We start from the raw sequence: 20,400 nt of genomic DNA, 5'->3' as shown, positions 1-20,400 counted from the left end.
TATGTTGCAGAAAATAGATGCTTAATGTTAAAACAAATTAACTGACTATATTGTTTATAACGTGGATAGGTGTCCTATTATCTCTTTGGGGTCAATTAAATTAGGTGCGAGTTGGGTCCTGCGAGCCGTTCTCACAGCAAACTCGCCTTGCAAATTGCGCTTGCAATTCAATTCCAAACTCACAGTGATTTTTTTCAGAGGAATTTAGGGTTTTTTTAGAGCAAAAAGCAGGGATCCTCCCAATGAATAATCATTCACTTGGAGCAGTTTAAATAGCATAATTTGGCCAATAAATAAATGTCAGTTTTCAGGTAAATTTCTCTAAAAAGCTCAATAATGGGTTAAATGGGATGCAGTTTATTTACCGGCGTCCGGAATCCCGATGCTGGAAGCCCGAATCTGTACTAAAGATAGGCATCTAAATACCGACGCCTATCTTTAGCTAGATGCCAAAATCCTGACGCCCAGCACCCCGAAAGAGGTAAGCAGGGACTTTTAGCCGTGGAGAGGGTTAGTTTTAGGCACACCCCGGGGGTCTTAGGGTTCAGCCCCCTGAGGAGGCTTCAGGTTAGGCTAGGGGAAGGGGGGGGTTAGGCGCCACTGGGGGGAGGTTAGTGTTAGGCACCCCCCCAGGAGGGTTAGGTTTAGGGTGCGGGAAGGGGGGTTAGGGTTAGGCATCACCAGGGGGAGGTTAGGGTTAGGCACCACCAGGGGGAGGTTAGGGTTAGGCTCCACCAGGGGGAGGTTAGGGTTAGGCACCACCAGGGGGAGGTTAGGGTTAGAGGGGGCAGAGGGGAGGGTTAGGGTACTTACCTGCCTCAGTCGGAATCTTGACAGTTCCGGCCTCCAGCGTCAGTATTTAGTCCACTGGCAATACATCCGGCGACATTACATACCGATTCCGGTTAAATGATGTGTACAGGTATATGGAGGTGTAAATGATGTGAGACAGGTATAGGTGTAAATTATGTGAGACAGGTATGTGGAGGTGTAAATGATGTGGGACAGGTATGTGGAGGTGTAAATGATGTGGGTCAGGTATGTGGAGGTGTAAATGATGTGGGTCAGGTATGTGATGGTGTAAATGATGTGGGACAGGTATGTGGAGGTATAAATGATGAGGGACGGGTATGTGGAGGTGTAAATAATGTGGGACAGGTCTGTGGAGGTGTAAATGATGAGGGACAGGTATGTGGAGGTGTAAATTATGTGGGACAGGTATGTGGAGGTGTAAATGATGTGGGTCAGGTATGTGGAGGTGTAAATGATGTGGAACAGGTATGTGGAGGTGTAAATGATGTGGGAAAGGTATGTGGAGGTGTAAATGATGTGGGACAGATATGTGGAGGTGTAAATGATGTGGGACAGGTATGTGGAGGTGTAAATGATGTGGACAGATATGTGGAGGTGTAAATTATGTGGGACAGGTATGTGGAGGTGCAAATGATGTGTACAGGTATGTGGAGGTGTAAATTATGTGGGACAGGTATGTGGAGTTGTAAATGATGAGGGCCAGGTATGTGGATGTGTAAATTATGTGGGACAGGTATGTGGAGGTGTAAATGATGTGGGTCAGGTATGTGGAGGTGTAAATGATGTGGGTCAGGTATGTGGAGGTGTAAATGATGTGGGACAGGTATGTGGAGGTGTAAATGATGAGGGACAGGTATGTGGAGGTGTAAATAATGTGGGACAGGTATGTGGAGGTGTAAATGATGTGGGACAGGTATGTGGAGGTGTAAATTATGTGGGACAGGTATGTGGAGGTGTAAATAATGTGGGACAGGTATGTGGAGGTGTAAATGATGTGGGACAGGTATGTGGAGGTGTAAATGATGTGAGACAGGTATGTGGAGGTGTAAATGATGTGGGACATGTATGTGGAGATATAATAATGTGGGACAGGTATGTGGAAGTGTAATGATGTGGGACAGGTATGTGGAGGAGTAAATGATGTTGGACAGGTATGTGGAGGTGTAAATGATGTTGGACAGGTATGTGGAGGAGTAAATGATGTGGGAAAGGTATGTGGAGGTGTAAATTATGTGGGACAGGTATGTGGAGGTGTAAATGATGTGGGTCAGGTATGTGGAGGTGTAAATGATGTGGAACAGGTATGTGGAGGTGTAAATGATGTGGGAAAGGTATGTGGAGGTGTAAATGATGTGGGACAGATATGTGGAGGTGCAAATGATGTGTACAGGTATGTGGAGGTGTAAATTATGTGGGACAGGTATGTGGAGTTGTAAATGATGAGGGACAGGTATGTGGAGGTGTAAATTATGTGGGACAGGTATGTGGAGGTGTAAATAATGTGGGTCAGGTATGTGGAGGTGTAAATGATGTGGGACAGGTATGTGGAGGTGTAAATGATGAGGGACAGGTATGTGGAGGTGTAAATAATGTGGGACAGGTATGTGGAGGTGTAAATGATGTGGGACAGGTATGTGGAGGTGTAAATTATGTGGGACAGGTATGTGGAGGTGTAAATAATGTGGGACAGGTATGTGGAGGTGTAAATGATGTGGGACAGGTATGTGGAGGTGTAAATGATGTGAGACAGGTATGTGGAGGTGTAAATGATGTGGGACATGTATGTGGAGATATAATAATGTGGGACAGGTATGTGGAAGTGTAATGATGTGGGACAGGTAAATGGAGGTGTAAATGATGTTGGACAGGTATGTGGAGGTGTAAATGATGTTGGACAGGTATGTGGAGGAGTAAATGATGTGGGTCAGGTATGTGTAGGTGTAAATGATGTGGGACAGGTATGTGGAGGTGTAAATGATGTGGGACATGTATGTGGAGATATAATAATGTGGGACAGGTATGTGGAAGTGTAATGATGTGGGACAGGTATGTGGAGGAGTAAATGATGTTGGACAGGTATGTGGAGGTGTAAATGATGTTGGACAGGTATGTGGAGGAGTAAATGATGTGGGACAGGTATGTGGAGGTGTAAATTATGTGGGACAGGTATGTGGAGGTGTAAATGATGTGGGTCAGGTATGTGGAGGTGTAAATGATGTGGAACAGGTATGTGGAGGTGTAAATGATGTGGGAAAGGTATGTGGAGGTGTAAATGATGTGGGACAGATATGTGGAGGTGCAAATGATGTGTACAGGTATGTGGAGGTGTAAATTATGTGGGACAGGTATGTGGAGTTGTAAATGATGAGGGACAGGTATGTGGAGGTGTAAATTATGTGGGACAGGTATGTGGAGGTGTAAATGATGTGGGTCAGGTATGTGGAGGTGTAAATGATGTGGGTCAGGTATGTGGAGGTGTAAATGATGTGGGACAGGTATGTGGAGGTGTAAATGATGAGGGACAGGTATGTGGAGGTGTAAATAATGTGGGACAGGTATGTGGAGGTGTAAATGATGTGGGACAGGTATGTGGAGGTGTAAATTATGTGGGACAGGTATGTGGAGGTGTAAATAATGTGGGACAGGTATGTGGAGGTGTAAATGATGTGGGACAGGTATGTGGAGGTGTAAATGATGTGAGACAGGTATGTGGAGGTGTAAATGATGTGGGACATGTATGTGGAGATATAATAATGTGGGACAGGTATGTGGAAGTGTAATGATGTGGGACAGGTAAATGGAGGTGTAAATGATGTTGGACAGGTATGTGGAGGTGTAAATGATGTTGGACAGTTATGTGGAGGAGTAAATGATGTGGGTCAGGTATGTGTAGGTGTAAATGATGTGGGACAGGTATGTGGAGGTGTAAATGATGTGGGTCAGGTATGTGGAGGTGTAAATGATGTGAGACAGGTATGCGGAGGTGTAAATGATGTGGGTCAGGTATGTGGAGGTGTAAATGATGTGGGACAGGTATGTGGACATGTTGTTTTAATAAGAGAGAGGTTATAAAACTTGCAGATGAGAGGTAAAAGCATAATAAAAAGTGCAAAAAACAGCCATTTGACACCTTCAGTACTTTCCTTATGGTCACTAACAGCCTTTTAAATGCTCCTGCTATCTCAGTTGCCGATTTTTGGGGGTCTCGGATGGTTTCTCCACTTTTTCACGCTCTTTTCCCAGGTCGAACTTTGTAGAAAAGTTGTGCAACCTCACCACGAGTACCGCAAATTGCCATTTCTATTTGGATATCGCATTTCTCGGGTGCGCGCATTCATTTGTTCCCTTTGTCTGTTACTACCCAGACTTGTTTTATTACTGTTATGTTCCCAATTATAAAATACAATGGTATATGCTGGTGCAATATAACGAAGTATAAATAATCAAATAAATAGGTAGAGCCCAGCCAGGATTCAATTAATAATCAGATCATAAACTTTTTTACCTGATCGCAGATAAGTTCCCATTTTTTCTCGTTGTCGTACTGGCGCAGTAATCTGGCCTTATCAGGTGGAAGGTTCATAGCATTCTGTAAGAAAACAAAGAATAGACGTTAGCTATTTGACTTAGAATTCTGCATATGTTGCAGTGTATTCTTCAGTTTAACATACCCTACTGGAAAACTGGAATCAATCAAACAGACTATGGGGTCTATTTACTAAGCAGTGTTAAGAGGCAGGGTGAAAAGTGATAAGGTGCCAGCCAATCAGCTTCTAACGGCCATCTCACAGGCGGTGTTTGAAAAATGGCAGTTAGGAGCTGATTGGCTGGCACCTTATCACTTTTCACTCTGTCTCCTAACACTGCTTAGTAAATAGACCCCTATAACTTTAATCGTCCCAAATCACTTCTATATCCCCAAACCACACCCACTCAAATGAAGTCCCACCTGCAAAAATCTTGAGTGTTGGCAAGTATGTTTAACTATATACTTCCACAAACAGAATCACTAACCCTAAAAAAACAAATGTATTGTAATAGAACTACCAAAACAATTCTAGTTACACACAAGCGTACGAAAAACACATATACAAATATACTGCTTTTGACAGTGATTGGCTGGAGGAAATGTAAAGGTTCGTTAAGCCCCACCCCCCACAGCACAATGCCGCAAATCCCATCGTCACGCAGCAGGGATGGAGAGTTAATGATATGATTCACAGCGAAGTTTGGAAAAACTTCTACAGTACTGGAAGAGTAGGCAAGTATGGTTTAATGGTAAAATCAGCATACATCTACTGAATAGTAGGTAAAAGTTGATTTTGGCAAGACAAGGGGTCCTCAAAGACCTACACTGCTGTATTCTGGCCAGGGGTAATACACATTTACAGTACCACTATGAGGGGTATTCAATATGAAACGTAAACTTCGCTGTCGAAGTTTACGCTTCATATCGGAGCTTTTACCTGCGTTAAAGTATCGGGCGCGCGCCCGCTTATCCCCGTATTCAATATGAAATTAACGAAAACGGGAGCCTGCGAAGATGGATTTGCAGAAAGTTACGAATTTTTCCTTAAAAAAATTGTAGGACCCCCCTAAAGTTGTAAAAACATGGGGGATCACTATGGGTACCCCCGTTTTAGCCTTCAAATGAAAGTCGGGGATTTAAATAGCCGCAGGTGTTTTTTCCCGACATTGAAGAAGTGTTGCAGAAGAGCACTTAGGTTATTTTTTTTGTTGTTTTAAGTGGTCCCATCAAATTTGGGGTACATGAAAATGGGTACTAGCATATTTTTAAGTACCTAAAGTAAGTTTTTAAAGATTCTGCAATTGTGCACCTGCCGCTATAAATCTATTCTAGAATACACCTGCCGCATACTTGCAGAATAGCCCTGAACCTATTTCCCTATTGTTTAACAATTTTTTCCCATTTTTTTTTTTCACCCCAATTTTTAAATTAATTTTTTGGGGTGTCCCTTTTTTTTAAAACTTTTTTTGACACAGTTCTTTTTTAAATGTCATTCCCAGGGGTGCAGGCTATTTTTTTTAAGCCTGCACCCCTAAACCCCAATTCTGCACTTTTTTCGACACCTATTCAATGGTGAAAAGTTATCCCCGTTTTTTATCAAAGACTTTTCGAACCTGCGATAAGCCTTTGAAATTGAATACGGTGTAAAACTAAAACCTGCGATAATGACGTCATAGGTGCGATATTAACGCAAAAACAACGTTTTCACTCCCATACTGAATACCCCTGTATACCTTATAGTAAATTGTCTTATGTAATAGAATAGAGCTTCAAATAATATTCACAAATATAAAGTTTCAGGCGCTTATCAGATTTGAAGATATTTGAGGTAAAGTTTTGATTGTAAGGAAAATATTTATGTTTTTGTAAGGAATTAAATGTTCAGTGATGTCCATCAAGTGTTTCCAGAACCTCATGAACACCAACATTGCCAAGTTTCTTTCATCCCTCCATAGAACGATGCTGCACTACCGCTGTTCTGGGGAATGTGCATAGCCGCACATCGCTGAGAAGTCATTCCTCCCCTATTAAAGGCCACACCATAGCATAACCAATTTTTATATACAGGGCGGTGTTCAATTAGTTTCTCACCCGCAGAAAAGTTTAGTCTGCCCAACTTTCACCGACATCGCTTTTGCGTCCCCGCTTTCTGCCGTACTCAATTCCAAAACAGGCAAAAACAACAAGCGGCGAATGCAGAACAGGCGTACTGTCAGACTTGGGGAAATCAGCCTTACCCCCCAAAACAATGCACTAACATTGGGGATCAATGTAGAAGTGTTCCAATAGCCCTAATAAAACTAATTAGGGTACTGAAGTTATTTAAAATCTTTGTTATTAGAGTCCTTGCAAAAGTGGTGAAGAATGGCATTATGCAGTATTTTGGTGAAAATAAGTAGCCCCATCAAATTTGGGGTGCTTGAAAATGGGTGCTAGCATATTATTATGTCTCTAAAGTTAAGTTTTAAAAAAGTTAAAATCCTCCTGCATACAGGCACCTGCAATCCCAAAAACACTTGGCCCCTTCTTAGAGCACCCCCAGAAGCTTTTTCTCTCTACTTTTTGAAGTTGTCCCCCCACTCGTGTCATTTTCGCCCCCAATTTCAAAGGCTTTTTTTGGGGGGGATCCTGGAATTTTTTAATTCATTCTCTTGGGTGAACTGTCCTTGGGGGGGGGGGTGAGAAGGGTTTTGAGTGGTTTCCCAGCATCTGCACCCCAAAATATAGATTTTACACTTTTTTGCTATTCTGTGGAGAAAAAGTATCGCCTATTTTAGTGCCTTGACATTCCGCATAGGCAAGAACAGGATGGAAGTGAATACGGAGTAAAAAAACCTGCAAAATTATCGCTAAAGACCACGCGAAAACGGATTTTCGCTTCTAACTGAATACGCCCACTGTATATATTGGCAAATGTAAGTACTCAAAAAAAAAGTATATGCATGGCCCGTCATGTTTTGTTCCATCGATTCCCACACCAAATAGTCAGCAGTGTGCAATGCTCCTATGCCTGCAGGTAATCCACAAATTTGGTGTTATATCTATCTCTAGCAAAGAACAAATCAACGACCAACGGATCCTAGGATTATTATGTAACACGTCATCTTGTCTTGGTGCGCACAGCTGTAGGGGAGTAATACATGGACTTTTTCATCTCCAAAAGCAACTTTATTTGTATTATTATTATCCTTTATTCATATGCCCCATAGGGGTCCACAGCGCCTTACACAGGGCCTGATTCAGAGCCGCTCGTAAGTGGCCGCTCGTTTGCTCCGAGCTATGTTCGCACATCTGCGCATGCGTATGGGTCGTAATGCGCAAGCACCAACAAGTCATTGCGGTCGGAAATCGTGCGCTCGCAAAACAGCGAGGGCCTGCTAATTTGAGTGATAGAATGAGGCGTCTGTGGGTGGTAGCAGGGGAAGGTGCTTGAAAACGGGGAGTGGAGATCCGAACGCAGGCGTGGAAACGGTCAAAACGGGCGTTTAATGGGTGTGCATGATTAACAAAGCAGCGTCATCGACCACGTCACTTGGTTGTCTTTTAGCCTGAACTGCTCGCAGTGATAGCGGGAAGTAAAACCTACCACAAGCACTGCGAGCAGTTCAGACGCCTTTCGATGTACTCGATTAATCTAATAAATAGCGGAGATGACGTATGTTGCGAACGGCCAGGGGGCGTCTTTACAAAATAGCGAGCGCATGTTTCGTTCGCTCGCTCAGACATAGAGGCGTCAACAGACCGCAATGAGCGAGCGCTCAATTTAAATAGCCGGCCCCTATTTCTGAACGACCGTTCGCAAATAGCGTCCGGCTCTGAATCAGGCCCACAGTACGTAAACAGAGACAGTATGAACAGACCAAAAACAAAAAAGTTACTTACATTACAAAAGATTGCAGAACATGGACAAGGTTTATAAACATAGTACCCAAATAGCAGCGGGTCAGTCAAATCCAAAGGATTGGTGCTGTTACTGGCAGTGGGAAGGTGATCATGGGTTAAGTGAGGAAAAGCACATAAGGGAAGAGGGCCCGAGGGGCAGACAGACAGGGGTGACACTGAGGGGAGAGACAGTAAGCAAGCAGCATGGGGCAATGGATTAGGATGAGATTTATTAACCTGGGTGCACATTAGACAATTCTTTAAACGATTTGTCGTTTTCCGACAGATAGGAACGACAAATCGTTCAAATCGTCCATTGTGTACACACTATGCAGCGGCGTCTGTCACCTGCTCAGATCTGTCGTACATGCTGCTCAATCGGAGGATGTGAAGGACCACGCCATGCATTTGGATGCAGCGGGGGAACGATATATTGTGCGGCCGTTCACCAGATCGTGTGGTGTGTATGGACCACTGTACATGTATTGTGCAGTGTTTGTATGTATTCATGATTGACAGGAATTCTGTGTTTAGTTTATCTCTCTTTTTTTAATCTCTCTCTGAAAACACATTTTTCCAGTATTGTATACATCTAGGGGTATTTACTAAAGTGCAGGTTTTAAAAGTGGGGATGTTGCCCATAGCAACCAATTAGATTCTAGCTATTATCGTCTAGAAGGTGCTGGATATAGTTAAGTAGAATCTGATTGGTTGCTATGGGCAACATCTCCACTGAAGATGGCATACCATGTAGGTGAATGGTTTCTTATATTCTCGTTCACAGCATTATGTTACAATATATTAAAGTTGCATTTCAAATGTCAGAACGTGAACTGTCCTATTTCTGATCTATAAGCACACGCCGCCTACACAATGGATTGTGCTAGTACAAGAGCAACAGAAAAAATAAAATGTGAAAACCAGTTAAAAATGCTTAACTGAAACACATAGGGGCATATTCAATTAGCCGCGGGGTTTACCCCGCGGCTAATTGTCGCGCTGGTGGTGATTCAATAAGCGGGGATTCGGGTCTCGTGGACACCCGCGCGCGAATCCCCGCTGACGGGCTTTATCTCGCACCTCATGTAGGTGCAAGGTAACAGCTGCACGAAGCCGCCCTTGTTGGCCTCGCGCGCGTCAGAGAATCACACTGTTTCCGCACTTCTCGCGGAAACAGTGTGTTCCCACGAGCGAGGGCTCATTTACCAGCGCGGGGAAAAAGCTATTTTATTGAATAGCTTAACCCCGCACCGCGGGATATTCGAGCCTCAATTACTTGCGGGAGAAGTCCCGCGGGTAATTGAATATGCCCCATAGAGAGCGTGTGCTGGTTTCTATGTGTTGCTCACCATAATCCCAGCACATATTTGTATACAAGTCACAGCTCATATAGACTGAGAAACTGTGTACGTTTTTGAATGGGATGGGTACGGGATACCGATGCTTGCATCGTGATGGTGAGAATTCTGACACTGGCGTCCCGACCAGGTTACCATCCAGACGGCTGTAGGTAAGTAACCCCTAACCCTCCCTCCACGATGCCTAAAGCTAACCTCCCACTTAGTGCCTAAACAAACCTCAAATGACCCCCTCTAACTCTATCCACTCCACCAGGATTATGCAATTTGTCACATATCCCCTGTAATTCAGCACACATCGTTGGTCACCAACCCGTGTAATCCAGCACACTCCCCCTGTAAAGCAGCACACTTCCCCTGTAATGCAGCACACTCCCCCTGTAATCCAGCACACTCCCCCTGTAATGTAGCACACTCCCCCTGTAATGTAGCACACTTCCCCTGTAAAGCAGCACACTCCCCCTGTAATGCAGCACACTCCTCCTGTAATGCAGCACACTCCCCCTGTAAAGCAGCACACTCCCCCTGTAATGCAGCACACTCCTCCTGTAATCCAGCACACTCCCCCTGTAATGCAGCACTCTCCCTCTGTAATGTAGCACACTCCCCCTGTAATCCAGCACACTCCCCCTGTAATGCAGCACACTCCCCCTGTAATGCAGCACACTCCCTCTGTAATGTAGCACACTCCTCCTGTAATCCAGCACACTCCCCCTGTAATGCAGCACACTCCATCCTGTAATGCAGCACACTCCCCCTGTAATGCAGCACACATACCCTGTAATGCAGCACACTCCTCCTGTAATCCAGCACACTCCCCCTGTAATCCAGCACACTCCCCCTGTAATGCAGCACACTCCTCCTGTAATCCAGCACACTCCATCCTGTAATGCAGCACACCCCCTGTAATCCAGCACACTCCCCCTGTAATTCAGCACACTCCATCCTGTAATGCAGCACACTCCCCCTGTCATGCAGCACACTTCCCCTGTAATGCAGCACACTCCCCCTGTAATGTAGCACACTCCCCCTTGTAATGCAGTACACTCCCCCTGTAATGCAGCACACTCCCCCTGTAATCCAACACACCCCCCCTCTAATGCAGCACACTTCCCCTGTAATGCAGCACACTCCCCCTCTAATGCAGCACACTCCCCCTGTAATGCAGCACACTCCCCCACTAATGCAGCACTTTCCCAGTAATGCAGCACACTCCCCATCTAATGCAGCACACTTCCCCTGTAATGCAGCACACTCCCCCAGTAATGCAGCACACTTCCCCTGTAATGCAGCACACTCCCCCTCTAATGCAGCACACTCCCCCTCTAATGCAGCACATTTCCACTTTAATGCAGCACACTCCCCTTCTAATGCAGCACACTTTCCCTGTAATGCAGCACACTCCCCCTCTAATGCAGCACACTCCCCCTCTAATGCAGCACACTCCCCCTGTAATGAAGTACTCTCCCATGGTAATGCAGCACACTCCCCCTGTAATGCAGCACACACGCCCTGTAATCCAGCACACTCCCCCTGTAAAGCAGCACACTTCCCCTGTAATGCAGCACACTCCCCCTGTAATCCAGCACACTCCCCCTGTAATGTAGCACACTCCCCCTGTAATGTAGCACACTCCCCCTGTAAAGCAGCACACTCCCCCTGTAATGCAGCACACTCCTCCTGTAATGCAGCACACTCCCCCTGTAAAGCAGCACACTCCCCCTGTAATGCAGCACACTCCTCCTGTAATCCAGCACACTCCCCCTGTAATGCAGCACTCTCCCTCTGTAATGTAGCACACTCCCCCTGTAATCCAGCACACTCCCCCTGTAATGCAGCACACTCCCCCTGTAATGCAGCACACTCCCTCTGTAATGTAGCACACTCCTCCTGTAATCCAGCACACTCCCCCTGTAATGCAGCACACTCCATCCTGTAATGCAGCACACTCCCCCTGTAATGCAGCACACATACCCTGTAATGCAGCACACTCCTCCTGTAATCCAGCACACTCCCCCTGTAATCCAGCACACTCCCCCTGTAATGCAGCACACTCCTCCTGTAATCCAGCACACTCCATCCTGTAATGCAGCACACCCCCTGTAATCCAGCACACTCCCCCTGTAATTCAGCACACTCCATCCTGTAATGCAGCACACTCCCCCTGTCATGCAGCACACTTCCCCTGTAATGCAGCACACTCCCCCTGTAATGTAGCACATTCCCCCTTGTAATGCAGCACACTCCCCCTGTAATGCAGCATACTCCCCCTGTAATCCAACACACTCCCCCTCTAATGCAGCACACTTCCCCTGTAATGCAGCACACTCCCCCTCTAATGCAGCACACTTCCCCTGTAATGCAGCACACTCCCCCTGTAATGCAGCACACTCCCCCACTAATGCAGAACTTTCCCAGTAATGCAGCACACTCCCCATCTAATGCAGCACACTTCCCCTGTAATGCAGCACACTCCCCCAGTAATGCAGCACACTTCCCCTGTAATGCAGCACACTCCCCCTCTAATGCAGCACACTCCCCCTCTAATGCAGCACATTTCCACTTTAATGCAGCACACTCCCCTTCTAATGCAGCACACTTCCCCTGTAATGCAGCACACTCCCCCTCTAATGCAGCACACTCCCCCTCTAATGCAGCACACTCCCCCTGTAATGAAGTAAATACGCCCTGTAATGGAGCACACTCCCCCTGTAATGAAGTACTCTCTCATGGTAATGCAGCACACTCCCCCTGTAATGCAGCACACACGCCCTGTAATGCAGCACACTCCCCCTGTAATGCAGCACACTTCCCCTGTAATGTAGCACACTCCCCCTGTAATGCAGCACACTCCCCATGTAATGCAGCACACTCCCCCTGTAATGCAGCACACATACCCTGTAATGTAGCACACTCCCCCTGTAACGCAGCACACTCCCCCTGTAATGCAGCACACATACCCTGTAATGTAGCACACTCCCCCTGTAATGCAGCACACTCCCCCTGTAATGGGCAGAATTAGGAGAATTTCCACGGCGATCGCGGGTGTCCCTGTAGGGGGTGGGGCTTAATGGTGTGATTCGCGTAATTTGGCTCCGCCCCTATTTAAATTTAAGCCAATTGTGGGCATTTTACCGTGAGGGGGTGGGGCTTAATGACACAAAACATCAGGCCCCGCCCCTGTCGCCACCCACCTGCCTCTCCCGGGGAAGAGACAGCAAAGGTAGGCAACTATGGTACAATGGGGACACTTGTCCTGGGCCCCGAGCTTCCAACGGGCCCAGAGTCTCAGATGGGGGCTCCAGACACATCAGTGTACCGGGCCCCAAGATCTCTGTTGCAGAAAATCCATCAATATCGGCCTGATTCTGAGTCGGACACTATAGATAGTCATGCAAATGGCCAACTGCTTATGCGTCCTGATTTTGTACATACAGAGTTAGACGCATGGTAGCAGAAATGTTCGGGGCATTCCTGGTTGGTGATTGGGATGTAACGGCGGGCGGGTAAAAACAACATTGACATGTTGCGTCTTTTGGGAGTGTCGCGGGCATCTTGCTGAAAGCGGTTGCATACGGAGATGCTGAACCTCTAACATTGGAGGCCATGGTCAGACTGAGAACCTGCCATAGGGCTATCTAAAGACGCACCAAGCCCAATTTTAGCGTCTATGGACGCTAACAGATTACGAGGTCTATTTACTAAGCAGTTTTAGGAGACAGAGTGAAAAGTGATAAGAAAGTGATAGGGTGCCAGCCAATCAGCTCCCAACTGTCATTTTTAAAACACAGCCTGTGAGATGACAGTTGGGAGCTGATTGGCTGGCACCTCATCACTTTCTAATCACTCTGTCTCCTAACACTGCTTAGTAAATAGACCCCTACGTCAGTCCTTGCACATTGGGATGCACAGATGTAGCGGCATGAGCATATAGAGGAGAATAGACGCAGTCGAGGCCGTGTCTGAGCCCAACTCTGTATCAGTCGCTATATAATTTACTGAATAAGAACAATGCATAGTAAAAACATTTACTATGCATGCACTGCAAGTACTTTGTGTCCTCTACTGGAGCAAAGTTATAGATACTGAATATATTGTTATTACGGTCACTTCTAGCAGGACTTTCCGAGTAAAATCTGCAGCAAATTACTGTTATCGTTATAAACCTCTCCCAATTAAAAAAATAACCCAATAATGATATAAGGTGTATGGTGATTAAGTCATGCACACACAGTGATGACCATCAAGGTCCGCCTTCTGCAGACACTGTGAGGAGCACTGCTAAACAATGTAATGAAGAAAGCCATAATAGGGGTAATATGGGGAAGGACAGGAATCATGTACAAAAATAATTATTACATTTTACGCATAGTGCTCCAAAGTCCAAAATAAATAAATATGTATCCAGAATACCCCAAGTCACAAACCTTATGGCTCCATAGCCCCATACTGGCATTTTTGTGTAGTATAAATCTCAAACCATATTAAATCCAAATATGGTCTGTTCAGATTTATTACATAGTGCTGTAATATAAAATAACTTGGAAGTGTATCACTAAAACGATGTTTTCTTTCATGCATTTTTAAACCTGCCCTGACTCGTGCTTTCCTCCCATATAAGATTTGCAGATGTTCATGAGAAGTATTTTGGCAGCTTTGTGCAGGTTAATAAAAAAAAAAATATGAATAACTTCTAAAAGAAATCACCTCTCCTGTAATCTGCCAAAGTCTATAGGTGACGTTTCCATTTCAAAAGCTCTGTACGGACAAGGACAGAACCCAGAGTTCTAACCACAGTAACAGATGGGGACTGGAAAGTGCTGGGGGATTCACTAAAGATTAAATCACTGAAAAATGGAATCAGAAACACATCAAGTAAGTTTTTGTGGTCCAGGGAGTGGGCTTACATTGACCGGATGACAAAAAGTACATTTCATGTTGGTCATTGTTCACACTGTGGTGCTATTATTACGTTTTGGGTTTATATACATTGTTATATCTCCGCTAATCGGTGGTGTGCTATTATATCTATACAGAAACTCAATTTACTGTACATGAATGCACCTTACTTTATACATCATTTGAAAAGACATAGTAAATTTTACCCTAAGGCCAGTTTCACACCTGTCGGTTTTGGACATCCGGCCAAGAAACAGGCAGAAGCCGGACGGTGTTTTTCAGGCACTCAGTGCCTTTCACAAGCTGCGGCTTTGAGCCCCTTTTAATGTTTTTATAAAAATGTATCTACTGGGTATGTGCACAAGCCGTCCGGAAATAACATTTCCTATACACCACTGAGGTGCAGGGACGGCACGGGCACGGCACGGCAGCCGTCCTTCTCAGTAGATAATTCCGGCTGTTATACGGCAACCGTGCCGTGCCCGGGCCGTGTGGAAGGACCCACCTGCTTCTCTGCTTAACTATATTTCACACCCGGCAAAAAAAAAGGGAGGCGTTTTGCTACCTGGTCAAATCCGGCAAGTGTGAAACTGGCCTAAATGTTGTTTTACCGTTGATTTCAAACTGACGGAGATCCGCTGTTGATGCCCATCAATTTCAAAATGTCCAACCCACTGCAAAACCATCACAAAACCACCTATAGTTCTGTACATACCACATAGCACTAGGTCTTTTCCTAATAGCCCCCGAGCTGTGGGGATGAACAGTAATGAGGGCCGTATCAGTAGTGCCGTCGCACAGAGCGCTTGGCTCTGTGGTTGGCACAGTCTCTGCCCCACGGTCCCTGCATCTGGCTAGCAGGGTGCCTGGAACCACAAGCATCCAGGCATGCACGATGTAGCCTGTATTGCCGCCCGAGAGTCCTGAGTGCTGTACTTCCCGGCGATAGTGACCCCCTCCCTGCATAATGTCATGACTTCATGCGTTCAGGGAGAGGGGCACAGGGCACACTTGCCCCCTGCTACGGCACTGATAGTTCTGTTTATAGAAGTAAAAATCTGTTTTGTTACTTTGCACTACAGGTCCCAGCAAGTCATGTCATAACCAACTTTATTGGTTGCCAGGGCATGTTGGCACTTGGATAACTATATATATATGTGATAACGGGCCTAATTCAGATATGTATGCTAATGCAATCGCAGCTGCTGTGCAAATATAGGCAAATGTCACAGACGCCGGGATATGTAATGAGACGCCCACCTGGGCCATCACAAATCCAAGTACCTGCATATGGATACGCAGCCGCCGTCACAGATCATTCAATAATCGCTCATCTGAGTTGCCCTACGGTAACCCAGAATGACCACCTGACCTGAGACACCGGAGCCACTTTATCTGCGTAAGGGATCACAGCTGTAGGCTGAGACAAACCCACAAAATGGTTGCGACACACCAGCGTTTTTGCCACCACTCCCCGTAAACGTCAACCAATCGTACCCAAACCCAAGGGGAGTCCCAGAGGTTCCTTGCTTTGATTGGCTGGCAATTTAAGGGGAGTCCCTGGGACTCTGGGCTTTCATTGGCTGGCAGGTTAAGGAGAGTCTCTCACATTTTTGGATTTGATCATTGGAGTAGTAGTCAGTGCTAGTTTTTAATGGGGATTTTTTCTGATGTTAAGTTTAACTACCTCAGATCAAGAAAGACCTCTTAGGGAACATCAGTCCATTACACAATGATCACTGGGGGTGACATAATTACAGTTTCAGAGGTCCAAATCTTGATAAATTCCCTGGCAGCCGCAGTCCAGACGATTGGGAAGAATCCCTCTGTTTTCAAGCCCATGGCTGGCAGCCTCTTAGCCATCCCTGTCGTCAGGAGGGGTTATTATTCCTTTTTTATTTCTCTAAGTAAATTATGACATCATTTGGCACGATTGACACATTTTGAATACACTGGCAACTAGCAATCTCTATGTTAGCTTGGTAACAGTTATTAAGTTCTCAGTTAAAATATGAATACTGTATATATTTATTTAAGTTATAGACATATACAGATATATCGGACAGGAGTGTTCTAGATTATCAATAGATGTATGTGGCTTGACCTTTTGTTAGAACAGAAATACGAATTCACCAGCGTATTATATAATAGGAACTCCAGCTATACTGCCAGTAACAGCCCTTTGAACCTTTACAGTTCAGCGGCAGATCTGTCTGGCTGGCTTGCTCTGTGGAAACATCTGGCCTCACGCGTGCATGAATGAGCCAAGCTATTACCCACGGACGTTGGCAGCTGAAAGTACTATAAGACCAGCTGAGTAATATTTGATGTAGTTGCCGGAGCTATCTGGGGATAGCTTGTACAAAAAAATTAGTTCTATTTATAACTTAATGATTTACCTCATTTAGATGAACACATATTTACAGGTGTTTGTGCTACGTGCACCTGTCTCCCATTTCATAGCTAATATTCTCTTAAAATTAAAAAGGGCCCTGCACTTACATTTTTAAGAATATTTATTTTTCTACATGTAAGTAAATTTCCAAATAACATCAAGCAATCATATGTCTGCTATCCGCAGTCTATTTTTGCACTACGCTCAAAGCTAATATTAGATTGGTTAAAATTAGGGATGTGCAGGCTTGGATAGGTTCGAATTTGCGAGTTCGGATTTTTCCCTCCAAAAATCGGGTCTCAGAAAGAGGCAAAACGTCATCTTTCATGGACAAACATCATCTTCCATGGACTTTTGTCCAGGAATGATGATGTTTGTCCATGAAAGATGACGTTTTGCCTCTTTCTGAGACCCGATTTTTGGAGGGAAAAATCCGAACTCGGCGTGCAAATTCGAACCTATCCGAGCCTGCACATCCCTAGTTAAAATGGGTTACAGCACTCACTACTAACATGTAATTGGTGACGCCACGGATGTGCCAAGTCATACTGCACTGCCATGACCTCAGTTTGTCATGATTGCACCCGATATTTCATAGGATACAACCCTTCTGCATGCAGGACATTTGGAATGGCGTACTAATACACAGACTAATACACAGACTAATACACAGACTGCGAGCGTTGCTTATTTGACCACAATTTACTTCTGGAACACAATTAGAAATGCACATTAACAACCATGTATAGAACACATTTGGAGTTGAAATGCAGTTTCAACTGAACAGATAAATACATAACTTGCAGCACGTTCCTGCCCTTCCAAATCCTCAACCCCCTTCCAAATATCCTCAACCAATGCTATATAGGCTGTGCTAGTTCCCACTATGGGTCTGATTCACAGATGGGCACAATGGCGATTTTTACACAGATCGAGCGATTGATTTCTATTGCACATGCGTATAGGCCGCACTGTGCACATGTTGCGACTGCACTGCGATTACGCATGAACAGAGGATCCATTCGTAAAGTGAGTGACAGGTAGTCAGCGTTTGGGGGGAGGTAATGGAGTATGGTTAATAAAACACGGGTGTGTCCATTTAAACGGCGTTACATGGGCGTGCACAAACTAGCCCGTGCGATATCCTGTACAGCATGAGAGCTCGCTGCGCGTCAGGAGAGCTGCTGAGCCTGCGGCAGGTCAGACCTGCCACAAGGGCAAAATGGGCGCTCAATGTGCGTCGATGTTACCGATATTTACGTAAGTGAGAAACGCCGTACGCATATGAGAATGCAGCGGTGGGCTGGGTGCTTGGGTGATCTTTGGAACTAATAGCAGATTTTCACAGCTCCGATCTGTGCAAAATCGCAGCAGCAATCGCATTAGCGTCCAGCTCTGCATCAGGCCCACAGACATAAAGAGAAGCACGATTTTCACGTCAGTGTAAAGTGCTACTTATCGTGCTGGACTGAATCGACCCCTGCCAACAGGCCTGATATTTATCAGAAAATCCTGAATCTGCAGACAAAGCAATTGTGGTCTGTCACAAAAAGTCCTGCTCTTACTGGTTATGGTTTGGATGGATATGGGTGTAGTGAACACATAACTATAAATAACTATGGGGTCTATTTACTAAGCAGTGTTAGGAGACAAAGTGAAAGGAGATAAGGCAGCACCCAATCAGCTCCCAACTGTAATTTTTCAAACACAGCCTGTGACATGACAGTTAGGAGCTGATTGGCTGGTACTGTATCTCCTTTTACTTTGTTTCATAAGTTGTGGTGCGTACACACGGTCAGATCTGTCAGATGAATGATTGAATGATTTGAACGATTCCAGGCAGTATTAAAATTATGAAATCATCAAAATCTGACTGCAAACACAGACGATGTCAGATATCGTTATCTGACATGCGGGAACGCGCATCGTTCATCGTTGCAGGCCCACCTGTCAGATTTCCTTTCAGATATGAACGATTGAACGATTTTTAAAATCGTTATCGTTCATATCTGACAACAAATCTGACCGTAATATGCACCATAACACTGCTTAATAATTCGACCCCTATGACTGACACGAATATAATAAACTGCAAAACTTTAAATAAGCACATCAAAAAGCATATATCGGTAGATGTTTCATATTTTCAGGGCAATCAAAGAGGGAGTCCCTGGACGGACATAGACAGCCCCAGTAATTGAGCTCTTGTGAGTTATAATTTGGAATTGATCAAGCAGCGTGAAACTGACACTGAGCATGCTCCTTACATGCTTATATCTGGCACAAAGAAGGTCAGTTCCAGACTGGTATTAAAGCTCTATTCATGGAACTAATCCTATCTTTTAATCAGGCTACAAAAGCAAGCTGCTCGCCATCGTAGCGCAGAGCATTATAAATACCCGGCACACAATATGTCAGTGGACCGTTCCAATTAACAGCATGGATTTGATTGAATGTGGGGATTCTACATGACACGACACTTCAATAGGACAATACAGTCAGCTCATCTTCCTGCACGAGATTATGCCTATGAACAAGTCACGAGATCTTTACATATTATTGCCATTTACACTTTTACTGACAAGCAGTTTCCAGTTTCTTATGGCATCCTGACAATTTAAAGGGTCGCAATCACCTAATAAAATAAAGTTTTTACCGTTTTCTTTTTGGACTCCTCCTGGTTCTACCATTGTTATCTTCATGTACAAAGTACTTTACAGTATTTTTACTGTCTGCTGTATTTCACGTTAGCACTATTATTTATCCCTATACAGATGTGTCCTCATCCACCTACCGTTTTTGTGCCATTAGGCGTGGGATGCATGGTGATATGTAGACAGGACGCCATGGATAGCAAGTATTGTACTTTCACCTTTTAGAGTCTTTTTCGCACCTCAGCCGCACACCAACAGACTTGTAGCGTATTGGGGACTTGGCATGTGCACTTACTTGGTAAGTTCTGCAGAATCTATAGGGTTCCATGTAAAAATAGATTGGAAACCACTGCTCTAGAGCATCCTACTTACCATCACCATTCTCCTACCTACCCACCCTTTAGTCCTGCACACTTACCTTCCTCTCTTTCCTCTTCTCTCTCGTCACATCCCTGTTCTACCTCCTGTATAGTCTCTCCTTGGACGGGATATACATACCGCCAATTATCGGGTACATATCGGCAACAATATCGCGGGTATGTACCTAGAAGATCGCAAAGGACAGCTCTCCCAGTTAGAGCTGTCCTCTGCGATAGAGGGACTTCCGGGTTTATGTCCCATAGGGGCAGATTCAATTAGCCGCAGGATTTACCCCGCGGCTAATTGCCGCGCTGGACCTATTCAATTAGCGGGGATTCCTCACGCTGGAGTCCCAGAGACCCCGCGCGCAAGTCTCCGCTGTTGGACTTTTAGATCGCACCTCATGTAGGTGCGAGGTAAAATCCGTGTCAAAACGACCAAAACGACCTTGCGCGCGAGGAACAAACACATTGATGCCGCAGTTTACGCGGAATCAGTGTGTTTACGTGC

The 20,400-nt window shown here is 45.2% G+C and overlaps 1 protein-coding gene across 1 annotated transcript in view; it reads right to left on the bottom strand.

Moving 5' to 3' along the window:
• The window catches only part of FMNL2 (formin like 2), a 348,984-nt gene that overhangs the window by 184,841 nt on the left and 143,743 nt on the right, over positions 1-20,400 (bottom strand). The window contains 1 exon segment of the mRNA XM_088462017.1: positions 4,319-4,402. Coding sequence (XP_088318143.1) covers positions 4,319-4,402 — 84 coding nt within the window.

The sequence above is a fragment of the Taudactylus pleione genome, unplaced genomic scaffold (genome assembly GCF_031769625.1).
Source record: "Taudactylus pleione unplaced genomic scaffold, aTauple2 ptg001137l, whole genome shotgun sequence".
Classification (NCBI taxonomy): Eukaryota; Metazoa; Chordata; class Amphibia; order Anura; family Myobatrachidae; genus Taudactylus; species Taudactylus pleione.
The sequence above is the reverse complement of the archived record's forward strand: the minus strand, read 5'-3'. Positions and strand labels throughout refer to the sequence as shown.